At 44.7% G+C, this 14,261-nt stretch overlaps 1 protein-coding gene across 3 annotated transcripts; it reads right to left on the bottom strand.

Moving 5' to 3' along the window:
* Positions 1-1,538: 1,538 nt before the first annotated feature.
* On the bottom strand, positions 1,539-13,611 carry RCN2 (reticulocalbin 2). Of its 3 annotated transcripts, XM_073656737.1 has the most exons (9): positions 11,429-11,575; positions 10,942-11,073; positions 9,064-9,218; positions 7,056-7,161; positions 5,516-5,712; positions 5,132-5,245; positions 4,783-4,879; positions 2,761-2,900; positions 1,539-2,016 (listed from the first exon to the last, which is right to left on the bottom strand). In XM_073656737.1, exons 3-9 carry the CDS (start codon positions 9,214-9,216, stop codon positions 1,864-1,866), a joined length of 960 nt encoding a protein of 319 aa, XP_073512838.1. In that variant the 5' UTR covers positions 9,217-9,218; positions 10,942-11,073; positions 11,429-11,575; the 3' UTR covers positions 1,539-1,863. The 3 variants fall into 3 exon arrangements, with proteins under 3 accessions (XP_073512838.1, XP_073512839.1, XP_073512837.1); XM_073656738.1 differs by lacking the exons at positions 10,942-11,073; positions 11,429-11,575 and adding an exon at positions 13,449-13,611; XM_073656736.1 differs by lacking the exon at positions 10,942-11,073 and having other exon boundaries at positions 11,429-11,585.
* Positions 13,612-14,261: the final 650 nt, after the last annotated feature.

Here is a 14,261-nt window from a genome sequence, read left to right as displayed (position 1 = left end):
TTTTTGGCTTTCCCTCAGCTGGTTAGTAAAACCACACTTATTTATTTATTTAATATGGGCTATTGACAGACAGCGGGTGCTGACTCCAATTCTCATCAGCGTCGCCTGCTCATGTTGATTACAGGGAGACCAGGCGACGATGAGGGTAGGATTCAGCACCCGGCGCTTGGGAACAGCGCTAACTGTAAAGCTTTTCCCAGACGCCGATGCGTGTCACACTGATGCGGAACATGGATGTTACACACGGATCACACCGGTACGTTTTTTTTCCAGTACTGGAAATATGAGGACGAGTGAAAGAGGTCTTAGGGGGTGTAGGAAAGCTCCCTTATATCTGCCACCAATCTTCTTTCCACAGTGTTGTCATTTTTCATATGAAACTAAGAGAAAAGAAGAATCAGTACTATCTGTTCGGTCTTTAAACTTTATCCAAGAAAACATCCTGACATCAGTGAACGCCCTCCATGTGCTGTACATCGTGCCTCATTACATCAGGGGTCGGGGCTCTATTATACCTTCCTCTTCAGCCTCCTCCAGGCCGGGTTATACATCATGCAGGAACCGAGGGGGAGGAGCATGACACAGGGATCGTCTTATTGGTGGAGTCCAGCTCCGCCTCCTCAGTCACTGCACTAGGCATAACACAGTGGAGCAGATTTATTAATCTGGTCCTAAAGAGAAAAAACCTAGACCAGATGGCCAAAAACTGCACCAGACTCATCTCAGTTGCTCACGCTGTGTATAAAAGGGGTTGTCCTTTAAATAATTTGATAAATATATGATCACTGGGCGTCTGACGTCTATGCCTACACCCTCCCTGTCGATAAGGAATCTGGGGGTCCCAGAGTCTTCTGCTGAGATGGAGTTATTGAGCATGTACACTCACTAGCTATTGGAGTGGTGGCCGCACATGCTCACTAACGCTCCAATCATATTTTAAAGGGGCTATTCCATTAATCATTTTCCTACCAAAAGTCTTTTTAGGCTGTGAAAAGCAGTTTTTAGTGTATCTAAAATATCTATTATTTTGGCTTCCATGTGTCTCCCTTGGTGCTGCTGCTGATCTATTCTGTTAAGGGTATTTTCTGGACAGAATCAGTCTCCTCCTCCCTCTGGCAGCTGAAATTATAGACAATTGTTATCGACCCTGTAATAATATTTTCAGCTCTTCTATCATCCTACCGCAGATCCTCAGCTCCTCCCCTGATAAGCAGGACGGAAACCGGTTTCTCTTGGCATCTGGGAGTGACTGAGCAGCTCCAGCACCATTAGGTGGACCTGCACATGGCTATACACCATGGCCACCAGGTGGTGCCCTACTATGAAGTAAAGGTCGTAACTTCTCACTGGCTATTATTTTTGATACCACAAATAGCAAATATTACTTTTTTTTTTAGCTATATACTGAATAGGAAAAATAATGGTGTGACAGCCCATAGGAACACCCAAGCAGCAGCAACCATGACCTGGAAAAGCAAGTTACAGGGCTGGATCTGGATGCTCCTTTACTGATGGCCTAATGGCTACTGTTGGAGGTCATTTTCATTCTAAAACAATCAAATAAACCCATAAAAAAATTAACGACAATAGCATCATCTGACACATCAGTGTGAAGTATCCGAGGACGACATCTTCACAGCATTGAAGCGCTGGACTTTTTTTTTTTTGCGCTGGAATGAAAATATTTCTCTAAAAACTTGTCCCACTCCTTAGAGAATTTTAGGAATGGACATGTACATAAGTTTGGGTTACACTGTATTAAGTGTATCTAGTGATGACTACTGCTCTGCTTCGGACGGACGTGACCAAAAATAAAACCGCCGGAAGTTCTATAAATAAAAGACGCGCTCTGCTTGGTGCGAACTAGAGTTCATCGTGGTAGAAGTGCTCGTCCTGGAGCTGCCGCCCGTAGTCTGTGGCTTCGCTGGTTAAGAAAATGTCTCTGTTCTGCAGAATTTCGACTTCAGAAAGTCTACCATCACCATCGTTGTCAATGGACTCGATCAGATGATTCGCCTGTGGAAAAGGAGGTAAGATACAAATGAGACAAAACGAAAAACGATTGATGGCGAGCCTCCTGCCAGATCCCCTCCATCCAGGGTCCTGGCCACCATATGCCTTTTATTCTAGCTAATTGGACTAAAAGTGTTAGTATATCGGGCAACAAGTAGTATGGAGGAATCTTTAACTTTACTGAGTACTGCTTGTTGGTCTGGTTACCGACCACCACTGCAGTCTATCAGAGGTGGCTGACAGAGATTCCCAAGGAAAGCTCTGAGGGTCCCTGCACAACTGCGATGCTGCACAGGGAAGGCTACCAAGCTTGCAGCGGCAGAGAGCACACAGTTCGGGCCAGCAAAGCAACCAAGCCTACAGCCCAAGCTGTCAATCCTCGGGAGCACACTGCCCCTTGGCAAGCAGAAAACAGAGGCGTGGTTATATATATTAGCACAATATATTGGCACAACATGCCCAGCAGGCTTTACAAGAGACCGCTTGGTGGGCACTCATCAGGCTGTCATTATAATGACAGATTTCCACTGCACAGGGCACTTAACAGAAGGCTAGCTAGGTACTTGCTGCGGGAGTGTGGCAATGATTATTGGGGCACAGTTGCAGTGCCATGGTTTTTCAAGGAAATAAGAGCCAACTACATCAGTAACCACATTGAATTGCTCTGTGGGAAAAGCAAAGTCGTCTTCTTTCCAGTAGACTTAAATACTTTATAAGTATATATACATTTTGCACCAAGCACTTTACCTCTTCCTCGGACACTCCAAAATTGTTAGGGACAATCCAGGAAAGCAGTTCTGTAGGATCCAGCTTTCCATCACCGTCCTTGTCGTAGTCGTTCTCAAAACGATCTCTTTCAATGATTATCCACTGCGGATCTTCAGTAGCTTTTTAAGGAAAGGGTAAAGCAATGACTTACTGCCCGACAACCATCCACACACAAAAATGAGTAAGGCTGAATTCAGAGGTTTCACGGTCCGAGGACAGGCTGTGATTTCTGGACCGGCTGCAGGTCCCCTGACCCAAACACTACAGCCTCGTATATATGCCTATAGTGCTGACGAGTTCAGGCCGGGACGTCCACGCTCAGATTGAGTTGGGACCTCCGCGCTCAGTCCTGGAAATCAAGACCCGTCATACTTGGACGTCTGAATTGAGCTTAAAGGGAACCGGACACGTAATTTTGCCCTACAAAAACTGCCCCCAGTTTAGTAGAGCAAAATGACATGACAAGTTCCCTTTAAGATCCCATTAACCCGGGTAGATAAACTACCCATAATGAGCGCAGATCGATAAGATGTATCAGGACGGTCGGCGCTCGTTTACTTATATTTATGCATTAATGAGGTTTATCTCATGAATGATCACCCCCTCACAGACAGATTTACACAAGATGTGCTGACAATGAAGAAAGATCAGCATAAAAAAAAAAATCAGGGAATTATAATTTCACATTTAATTGTGTGGATGATTGGTTGTAAGAACCGTTAAGGGGACAATCATCACCAAAGGGTCCAAAAGGCTTCTCATCCTGGCGGGGATATGCCAGGACTTCTATAGAAATACAGTGGCAAGTAAAAGTTTAGGCACTCTGGTCAAAATTATTGTGATTGTGAACAGTTAAGTAAGTTGAAGATGAAATGATCTGTAAAAGGCCTAAAGTTAAAGATGACACATTTCCTTTGTATTTGGTGCTTGTAGGATTGCTAGAGAGTCAAATCAGAAACCCCGCTTGACTGCAAAAGACCTTCAGAAAGATTTAGCAGACTCTGGAGTTGTGGTACATTGCTCTACTGTTCAGAGACATCTGCACAAATATGGCCTTCATGGAAGAGTCATCAGAAGAAAACCTCTCCTGCATCCTCACCATAAAATTCAGCATCAGAAGTATGCGAAAGAGCATCTAAACAAGTCTGATCCATTTTGGAAACAAGTCCTGTGGACCGATGAGGGTAAACTAGAACTCTTTGGCCACAATGATCAAAGGTATGTGTGGAGAAAAAAGGGCACAGAATTTCAGGAAAAAAACATCTCACCAACCATTAAGCATGGGGGTGGATCAATCATGCTTTGGGATTGTGTTGCAGCCAATGGCACAGGAAACATTTCACGGGTAGAGGGAAGAATGGATTCAATGAAATTTCAACAAATTCTTGATGCAAACATAACACTATCTGTAAAAGAGCTGAAGTTGAAAAGAGGATGGCTTCTACAAATGGAGAATGATCCTAAACACAGGTCAAAATCCACAATAGACTACGTCAAAAGGCGCAAACTGAAGGTTTACAATGGACCTCACAGTCCCCTGATCTGAACATCATTGAAAATCTGTGGCTAGACCTCAAAATAGCAGTGCATGCAAGACAGCCAGGAATCTCACAGAACTGGAAGAATTTACTAAGGAATGGATGAAAATCCCTCAAACAAGAATTGATAGACTCTTGTCTGGCTACAAAGAGTGTTTACAAGCTGTGATACTTTCAAAAGGGGGTTCTACCAGGTACTAACCATGCGGGGTGCCAAACTTTTGCATCGGCCTATTTTCTGTTTTGTAATTTTTAAAATGTAAAAGATGAAAATATTTTTTTTTGCCTAAAATACAAAGTAAATGTGTCATCTTTAACCTTAGGGCTTTTAGAGATCATTTCATCTTCAACTTGCTTAACTGTTCAAAATAACAGCAATTTTGACCAGGGGTGCCCAAACTTTTACATACCACTGTATCTCTATTTCCCCAGTATACGGCATAACATGTAGGACACAATATACCTGGATCCTGTGAATATTCACCGAGATATTCATCTAAACTAACAAATCCATCCCCATCCTTGTCGTGTTCTTCTAAGGCTCCATCAATGACAAATTCCTAAGGACAATGAGACAGAAATTAGGGGACAATGATCCCAATATACCTGTACATAACAGACAGTTTGTATTTAGCAATGTACAGTAGACAACATGGCGTAATAGGGCGTCATGCCCAATCCCACCTTCCCCCATCATTTACCACAGAGAACGAGTCAGGAAGCCACCAGACACCATGAATCGCCTTACTGCGGAGTGTCCCATAGAACACATTGCTATAAAGCTGCTTCTTTACTCCACATTTGCGTCTTACCAGCATATAATCGGTTTCTTCGGGATGCTCAAAGTCTGTAAACTCATGTAAATTTAATCCAGAATTGTTATCCTGATCTGCTCGCTCAAAACGCTTCTTGTCCTTCATGTGGATCTGAAAAAAAGAGAAAACATTTATAGATTAATATGGCATCCTTCGATTACTGGAAAATTGATTGCGCCCCCTCTGTTTCTGGACACAAACAACATGGGCTGCACACTGATGAAGAAGTACAGGAGCCGGAAGGATAAAGAGGATCTAGACCTGAATACAATATTGCCCTCGGGCATGCTCGCTCATCAGGTGAAATGATCTTTCGGTCTACATGGAAAGATCATCGATCTCGCCAGCGCATCGTCCTGGGCGCAGTCTCCAGCAACTCACCAGACGGAAAGACTCTTCCTCATCATCTTCAAGAATAGTATCTTCAGAATAGTCGATGATGCGATCGTACATGTGGATGTTGTACTCCTCCCAGGTCACGGTGCCGTCCTCATCCAAGTCCACTTCTGCAAACTGCTCCTTGGTGTCTTCTAAAATGTAATGCTTAAAGGACTTCTGAATCCACAAGCTCAGCTCCTCTTGGGGAACAAAAAGATGGGAAAGCTGAAAGAATCATCCTTGTCCCCCCCCCACTAGTCTCCTCTCCTCTCTTGGTAGGATTGGTGTGTGACCACTGCAGCCAATCATTGGCCGCAGCTATTAAATGCTGACCACACTGGAAGAGGAGACCAGTGGGAAATATGACCTGAGAAGCTCCTGGGGATCGATAGGTGATTATATGCAGTTTCTTATTTTATACCATACCGGGTTCAGATGTATACTTACAGAAAGACACCTTTAAGAAGAGCCATGTTTCCAAAAACCAGCTGCCATAAGCAGCTGCTGGCTCCATATTATATTGCTTCTATTGACCTGAATGGGAATGGTATACATATGTACATAGTGACCCTATGGAGGCCATAGGCAAGCAGAATTGTATAGCCCCCCACTGGCAATGCTAGCAAGGAGCCACTCTCTTCAAAGTCAAAGCATTATTGGGGGGACTATTTTAGCAATGTCTGTGACTTGGGAGGCACACTACGGACAGTATTATGTATTGGAGGAGCTCTGCTGGCACTGTTTATACGGGGCAATGCTGATAGTATAGTAAACCACAGGTGCTATGTTGATATTACAAGGGGGCACTCTATGCTGAAAGGGGCCATTCACATTGCGATTTGGCACTTTCATCTGAATCCTCAAAATACAAGATTCAGACAAAGTTATAAAGCGCAACAAAACACAAGGAGATCTAATGGACTCTGAGATTTGTATTGGTGTAATCTACTTTTCTCCACTGGAATAAAGCTCACAGTCTATCAGACTTCGATCTGTATCTCCGGACAGCTTTGTCAGAGGTTTCGTCTGCGTCCTGTTTGGGGATTCAGAAGCAGCACCCAACGGAAGGGCCATACCGCAATGCTAATGAATAATGATAGTATCGTTTATTGTAGGGGATATGTTGGCATGGATCCCAAGGGGCACTCTACTGACATTGTGCATGCCAGACCGCCACTCCATTCATTCCCTATGGAGCAAACCAAGCACAGCACTCGACAGCCCCATAGGGATGAAGGAAGCAAGTGAACTGCCGCTGTAAACTAACAGGTATAAAAGTGCCCTGTTCTGTCGAATGGTGGGAGTCGTGGCAGCCGGGACCCCACTGATTAACAAGTTATCCTCTATCCTGTGGATAGGTTATAACTTTTTATCTTACCGGACAACTCCTTTAAGGGCTGAAAGTATAGCAGAAAATTGCAGAATTATTCAGGTGGTGAAATCTTGTCACATGGACAACAATTCTCCGCATAAAGTAATCAAGTAAAAGCATAAAGTAAAAGCCATGCGCTATATTATGGCCAGGTCCGGCGGTCTCTCCTACCTGCTGTCAGGTAGCCGTTGGCATCAATGTCAATCCTTCTAATGATGGATTTCAGTCGTTTCAGTTGCTCTTCTGGACTCAGCTCTGCAAAATCGTCCGCTTCTTCCTTACAGGAAAACAAATGGAACAACATTGCTTTAGACAATCGGCGACCCCATTATCTAAATAGATGCAGAATGTGCGAGTCTGTAGCGCATTTATTTATTGGCTACAGACTAGACAGCAGGTTAGCAAAAAAAACGGGCACAAAGAGAGGATCAGACTAGACAGGGATTTGATTTCTTTGCCTGCAACTATGGAGACACAGAGGTATGCATAGAAGCTGTATACACAAAACGGTAAAGAATTCTAGAACGTTGAAGCCTATTTGCAAAGGCTGACTGCAGCCAAACGCAAGGACATCTATGACCGGAGCGACAACACCCCGGCCATAAAACCAAGGCACACAGGACCCTGAAGACAAAGGAAGCCAATAAAGAGGATTTGTTTCTGTGTGGTTTGTTTTGTTTAATCCGAGTTCTGATTAATTTGGGTCTAATTAATGTTGGGGATCTGGTCTGGTGTAAGATTTAGGGGTCTGTCACTGAATCGGATTACTTCACAGGTCGGATGTGGGGGGGATGAAATACTTTAGGGACTGAATTAAAGGGCTATTCCAAATATTGTGATGCACACTGTGTACTCCGCTATCTCTTGTAGTGCCATAGAGCGAGGCCACCGCTCCATTCCAAAGGGAATATTTGACAATAGAACGTGATCGGTGACATCCCACCAATCAAAAAGATACGGCCTATCCTATGGATCACTGATCTGTCTCAATGCTGGAAATGACCCTTTACTTTAGAGGTGGCGTCTGTATTTATTCAAAGGGAATCAGTCAGTAAGTTTTGCTATGTAATCAGAGAGAAGCAAGATGTAGGGGCTGAGAACCTGATTCCAGCAATGTGTCACTTACTGGGCTGTGTGTTGATGTTTCAATACAATCAGAATTTTATCAGCAGGAGATTATCACTACAGGACAAGGTCTCGTGCCTCCTAGTCCAACCCCACCCCCAGCACTGATTAGCAGTTTTCTGTCAATATAGACAGAAAGCAGCCAATCAGGGGTGTGGGCGGGGTTATACAGAGCTCAGCATTCAGAGATCTGCAACACAGAAAACAGGGATTCTATCACAACTGCTGCACCCAGGAAACTAAGTGATACATCGCTGGTATCAGGGTCTCTTCCCCTAAATTATGCTGCAATCAGATGAGATAATAAAAACCTGGTGACAGTTTTCCTTTAAGTGGTGGAGTCTGTTCTCAGCATGCGACCGATTTAGGCTTGGTCTACACAGCGACTTTGGCTGAGACACACATGGCACTATCATGTAAGTCATGGTTCCCCAACTCCAGTCTTCAAGGCCCACCGTCATGTTTTCAGGATTTCCTTAGTAGTGCACAGGTGATAATTCCATCACCTGCACAGGCAATAATTCCATCACCTGAACAATACTAAGGAAATCATGAAAACATGACATGACCTGTCGGTGGGCCTTGAGGAGTTGAGGAAAACTGCTGTAAGTGAATGCAATCGCGTTGCAAGCAGCAAGCTGCTACCACCCCGACTTGCAGAGTCCAGCAGATTGCGATTTCTTACGACTTGCATTTTGCAGTAACTTGATGGCCAGGGCACAACCGCATTCACTTACATTATAGTGAGATATCACATGTGGGCTGATCAGTGGCAGCGAAGTGCGTGCTGCGACCAAAGTCACACAGTACCCCCTGCTTTAGGCACCTGAATTCATTCAGAGATCAAGATTAATTTGGGGGGTCTGATCGGAGGTTTGAATTAGTTCTGGGGGGCCCTTGTGTCTGAATTCACTTATGGATCTTGAGGATTGTATTTTGGGGACCGCTCTGGAGCTGGAGGTCTCACGTGCCCGACTCTCATTGCTACCTATGATAGCACCTAACCTGCACTAGGCCATGTCTACATGCCGGAGCTGACTGATTGCTCACGTACCTCTCCTCCCAGGAACATCTTCTTGTCATAGTCCATGTTGTGCTCCCCGTTTTCGTAGTGGTCATCATCCGGATAATTGGGGGATACGTGCAGGTGGGATGCGCTGAGGGTCAGGAATACAGACACAACCAGCAGTACCGCTTCCATCTTCATCCCTGATGGATGGAACAAAACGAGTGTCATGACTATAAGGCTCACGGAAATCTTCAGTATGACATCGCAGTAAAGCATTTATATACGAGAGGCTCATTAATTACAGGGATAACACCACCACTAACACACAACCCACTTGTGCTTTGGTAAGTCCCCTCCTCTTCTTCCAAGAGTCATTACTTTTTTATTTTTCCATCTATATAGATGTATAGGGCCTTGTTTATCGTGGCATGAACTGTAGTTTTGAATGACACCGTTCATTTTACAATATAATGTACTGGGAAATGTGCAATGAAATAGTAAAAAAACAACAATTCCTCCATTGTTTCTGGGTTTTGTTTCTACAGTGTTACGTGTGCGGTAATGACGACCTGGGAATATGACTCTGCGGGTCAATATGAATACTGCCATACCGAATTTCCAGTTTTTTTTTTTTTATTATTTTTGAACAGAAAAAAAGACAGAAAATTTTAACAAAAAAAATAATTGTGTGGCCATTTTCTGAGAGCTGTAACTTTTTTTTAACATCAATGGGATTGTGCGAAGGCTCATTTTTTGCATGACGAGCTGTCATTTTTATTTGTAACATTTGGGTTACATACAATATTTTGATCACATTTTAATGCATTTTTATAGAAGTTACGGCAATTATAGGAGATATGGCGTGTATGAACCCTGTCTGCTATAGCAACTCAACCGCACCCCGCAATAGTGTAGCACTTAAAGTGGTATTTAAAGGGTTAACAGCAGCAAGCGGAGCTCAGCTCTGATCGCTCACACTAGTGTATAACACGGCTGAGCGCTATGTGATATTTTTATCGGATCGCACTCTGCCCATTGTTATACTATGGGACAGTGCAGACATGCCAAAAAAGAACAAAAGATACAAAACAAAGAATATCCTAATAAAATCTACAAAGGGAACCGCAGAGACGCGACCTGCCAATAACAGCTGGAACAATGAGTAATAATTCAGCCATATTGTCCTCTGTGAGCAATGGATCTGGTGACCTAATCCTGGGGGCTCCTCTCACCTGGAAGATGGGGACTGGGAATACACAATCCGCAGACTATTTTCTGCAGTGCGGGGCTGGATTTTTACTATCCAATACTCTTGTTTTTACTGTAGCAGTAATTTTAAAAAATCCACAGATCGCAGGTGAACGGATTTAGTAAAGCACAAGTTACTGATCTATAGGACGGGACGCTGCCATCAGGGGTCCGACACCTGACACCCCCCTCATCAGCTGTCCGCAGCGTCAGCCAGATATAAACCTTACAGAACCAGAACACCACAGCCCTGTGCATTGTCTACAGCTGATCAGCGGCTGAGCCCGGGGTTAGACCCCCACCCACTGATATTGGGGACTTATCCTCAGGATAGGTGGATAATGGGGGAAGCTGCTGTGATAACTTGGAAGTAGGTTCCAGAGGATTGGTAATATAAGTAGGGAAATAGGGGGAACTGCACTGACAACTGGAGATCTAGGAGGGACTAATGTGACAACTTACAGGTGCATCTCACTAAAATTAGAATATCATCAAAAAGTTAATTTATTTCAGTTCTTCAATACAAAAAGTGAAGCTCCTATATTATATAGTCATTACAGACAGAGTGATCTATTTCATGTGTTTATTTCTGTTAATGTTGATGATTATGGCTTACAGCCAATGAAAACACAAAAGTCATTATCTCAGTAAATTAAAATAATTAACAAAAAACACCTGCAAAGGCTTCCTAAGTGTTTGAAAAGGTCCCTTAGTCTGTTTCAGTAGGCTCCACAATCACGGGGAAGACTGCTGACTTGACAGATGTCCAGAAGGCAGTCATTGACACACTCCACAAGGTCCCAGAGTCTGGAGGAAGAGTGGAGAGGCCACAATCAAAGCTGCTTGAGGTCTAGTGTGAAGTCTCCGCAATCAGTGATGGTTTGGGGAGCAGTGCCGATGGCAACCAATGGAATTAAAGGAAGAATCTGGCTGGTTGCCATGGGCACCTCATCCCCTCTACCAATGTTTGTAGACTGAGCTTCCCCAGGTGATGAGACACTACAAGTCCCAGCAGACGGCAGTTGTAGGTTTATAACAAGAGTATAATGTAAAACTACAACTCCCATGATGCCACAGGCTGCAGACCACCACTACATATAGTGCAGAGGAAACCGCCACACGTGACGCAGCAGTTACACGATGGCGCTGCTCCGGGTCCTACCGTCAGCCATCTCGGAGAAGTGCAGCAAACTCTCACTAATGCCCCCACATCAGGCTCCGGGCCACAAGCGCCATTACGCTGACGTCACACACCACGCCCACCTCCCAGCTGGACCGTCAAGCGTGACGTCACGCCGCGTAGTGATTGGAAGGCGTAGTCTCGCAGTGGGCGGGGTCTGGAGTTCTCGCAGTGCTGCGTCTCCGCCTTCTTACTTGTGGGCTGTGTGGGCAGCATGCAGTGCTGGTGACGGGCAGCAGCTCTGTGTGGTCGGGCTGACATTTCTCACGATTTTCGTTATGTTTTAGTTTCCCTTAGTTCGGTTTATGACAATTTAAAGGAATAACAAGAGCTGAATTCTGATTGGCTGTTATGTGCAGGGGGAAATTCACACATCGCAGAAATGCTGCAGGTTGTTGGTGCAGATTTGCACAATTGCGCATTATAGTAAGAGCCAATTGATGCGGACTCCTGGGGCGGCGCAGATTGCCAGCACTTGGGGCAGGTCAAGTATTTAACACCTCTTAACCTGTCGATTGCTAGCGCTTCCACCAGCCCAGGATTTGACGCCTTATTCCCCAAGAACATTTATTTTATGTTTCAGAAAACCCATTTCCCTGCTGTAGTTCCTTTTAAGAAACAAAATATCAACTGTGCTTTACTCACCCTCCCCGGGTCCAGCACAGAGTCTCCACTTTTTGCAATGGTGTCTTCATGTTGACAGCACTACAGCCAACAACTGAGCTCAGTGACACTACCTGGGTTAACGGCACAAGCCGCTGAGCTTATTGATTGTCTGCAGCGCTGTCGATCTGACATCAGACAATAACAGAGAACCTGAGCAGCAGCGGAGACTCAAGGCTGGACCAAGGAAGGGTGAGTAAAGAATAGTTTGAATTTTTAAAGCAAACATCTTGGAGAGAGGTGTGAGGATTCTCGGGCAGTCATGTGACCGCAGGTAAGTGATTTGCATATCCCGGTCACATCCTGATATAACATATCCGACCTTGCTTAGTTTACTTGTATTGAGTGTGGCTGCGTCCATCTATACAGCACGTGCCGCATGTCTGCAAATCACTTACCTGCAGTCACGCGCCCGCCTGCTCCCGACACAGGAGAATCCTGACAGCGTGCACACTGCACATGGAGTGACTGCAGACTTGTATTCTAAGACCAGACAACCCCTTTAATATTCACTAACCTTCCGTAATTCATTGACTGTCCACAAAAAAGTGAGGGTTTTTTTCTGCTATCAGTAGTGTTTGTTATTTTTTAGCATTGAAGTCTATAGAAAACAGATCCATTAATCAGCCATCCATCTTTCATTTCAAAAGATCAGTTTTTTGCTTACTGGATCAGTTTCAAATGGAAGAAAACAGATGGCTAATTAATGGATCTGTTTTTCATAGACGTCAATGTTAAAGAAATGAAAAAAAAAAACAACAACATCCAGTTGAAGAAAGTTTTTTCTTTTTTTTGTGTGTGTTTGCACAACCTTTTACAACAAACGCACCAAATAATGAGACGTACGCTTCTTTAGTGAATGTTCCTCCAGTGCTCCCTTTATACACTGGAGCACTGGAGGAACATTCGCCGCGCCCCTCATATGCACTCGCCGCGCCCCTGGGATCCCTTCTGTCTCTCTGGAGCCTTTCCCACTGCTCCGACTTCTCTCCTCACTTTCCTCCCGGTCCTCTATGACTGTGCCCCTCTCCTCTCTCCACTCCTCTGGAACTGCTCACAACTCCTGCTCCAAGCACTGGAACAGGAGACTCCCCTAAGCAGAACTCTTTTTGAACGCCTTCTAGAACTTTCTACCTTCCTTTTATACTCTTCTGTCTGTGCTCCCCTAAACTTCTTCCTCCACCCGCACCCACTACATGGTTCCCTCCCTTTTGGTCCCCCCCTTCCAGCCAGGGACAGGGCTCAGCAGTGACCAAGTGCATCTTGCCCCTACTGCTGGTCTGGAGTGGTGTAGTGTTGGATGTAAGTGTGTGGGTCCCGGGTAGTACTCCCTCCTTACCTGAGAGTGGGGTACCACACCTCTGGCTGAGATGCTGTACCTCTGTGGCAACTGGACCTGCAGGGGCGCCACACAATAAAATGGGATACAAACTAGTGCGGCATGGCACACAGTCACACAAGAGATCTCCACCACACAGGAGGAAACTCACTACTATGGGCAAACAAAACCATGGGAAAATAATGTGGGAGGAGGAAATGGACAACAGGTAATACCGGATCAATCAAATTACGGCTACAACTCCCAGTGTGCCCTGACTGTGCATGCTGAGAGCTGAGCTTCATGACAACACAGTAATAAATGACGGTAGTATTTCTACTGCAACTGACTGGTACTTCAGAACCAAAAAATTCATAATAGACATAATGTAGCGCTAATGCCGGCGCCCCTGCATGGTTCCCTTTCCTCCTCCATGCAGGGACGCCAGCATACTTATCGCCCCGTCCGAGCAGCGTGGTCCCTGGCGTGCTCCCTGGGCAATAGCCCCCATGCAACTCCACTAGTACAAGGACATTCTGGTGCATTGCAGATGTAGGGCATATCTGGAGAGTTTTACAGATTAGGCTGTGTTCACACGTCTGTTTTTAACTTCCATTTTTATATTATAATTGGGCAGCAAAAATAAAAGCAAAACTAAAAGGTTCAGGTATAAAAACTTCTCATTTGAATGGATTTTTAGGTCCTCTAAAAAAAGGCATCTGTTTGCGTCTGCTATACCTATCCATTATTTGGTCGACCCAAAAAAAAACAACCCAAGAAGCAAATATCGGATGGATCTGTTTATTTTTAACCTTAAAGTCAATGGGAAGGAAA

This window comes from Phyllobates terribilis, unplaced genomic scaffold (genome assembly GCF_046119375.1).
Source record: "Phyllobates terribilis strain yellow unplaced genomic scaffold, ASM4611937v1 Scaffold_12__6_contigs__length_324123572, whole genome shotgun sequence".
In the NCBI taxonomy this organism is placed as follows: Eukaryota; Metazoa; Chordata; class Amphibia; order Anura; family Dendrobatidae; genus Phyllobates; species Phyllobates terribilis.
This window is presented reverse-complemented; position numbering and strand designations above follow the sequence as displayed.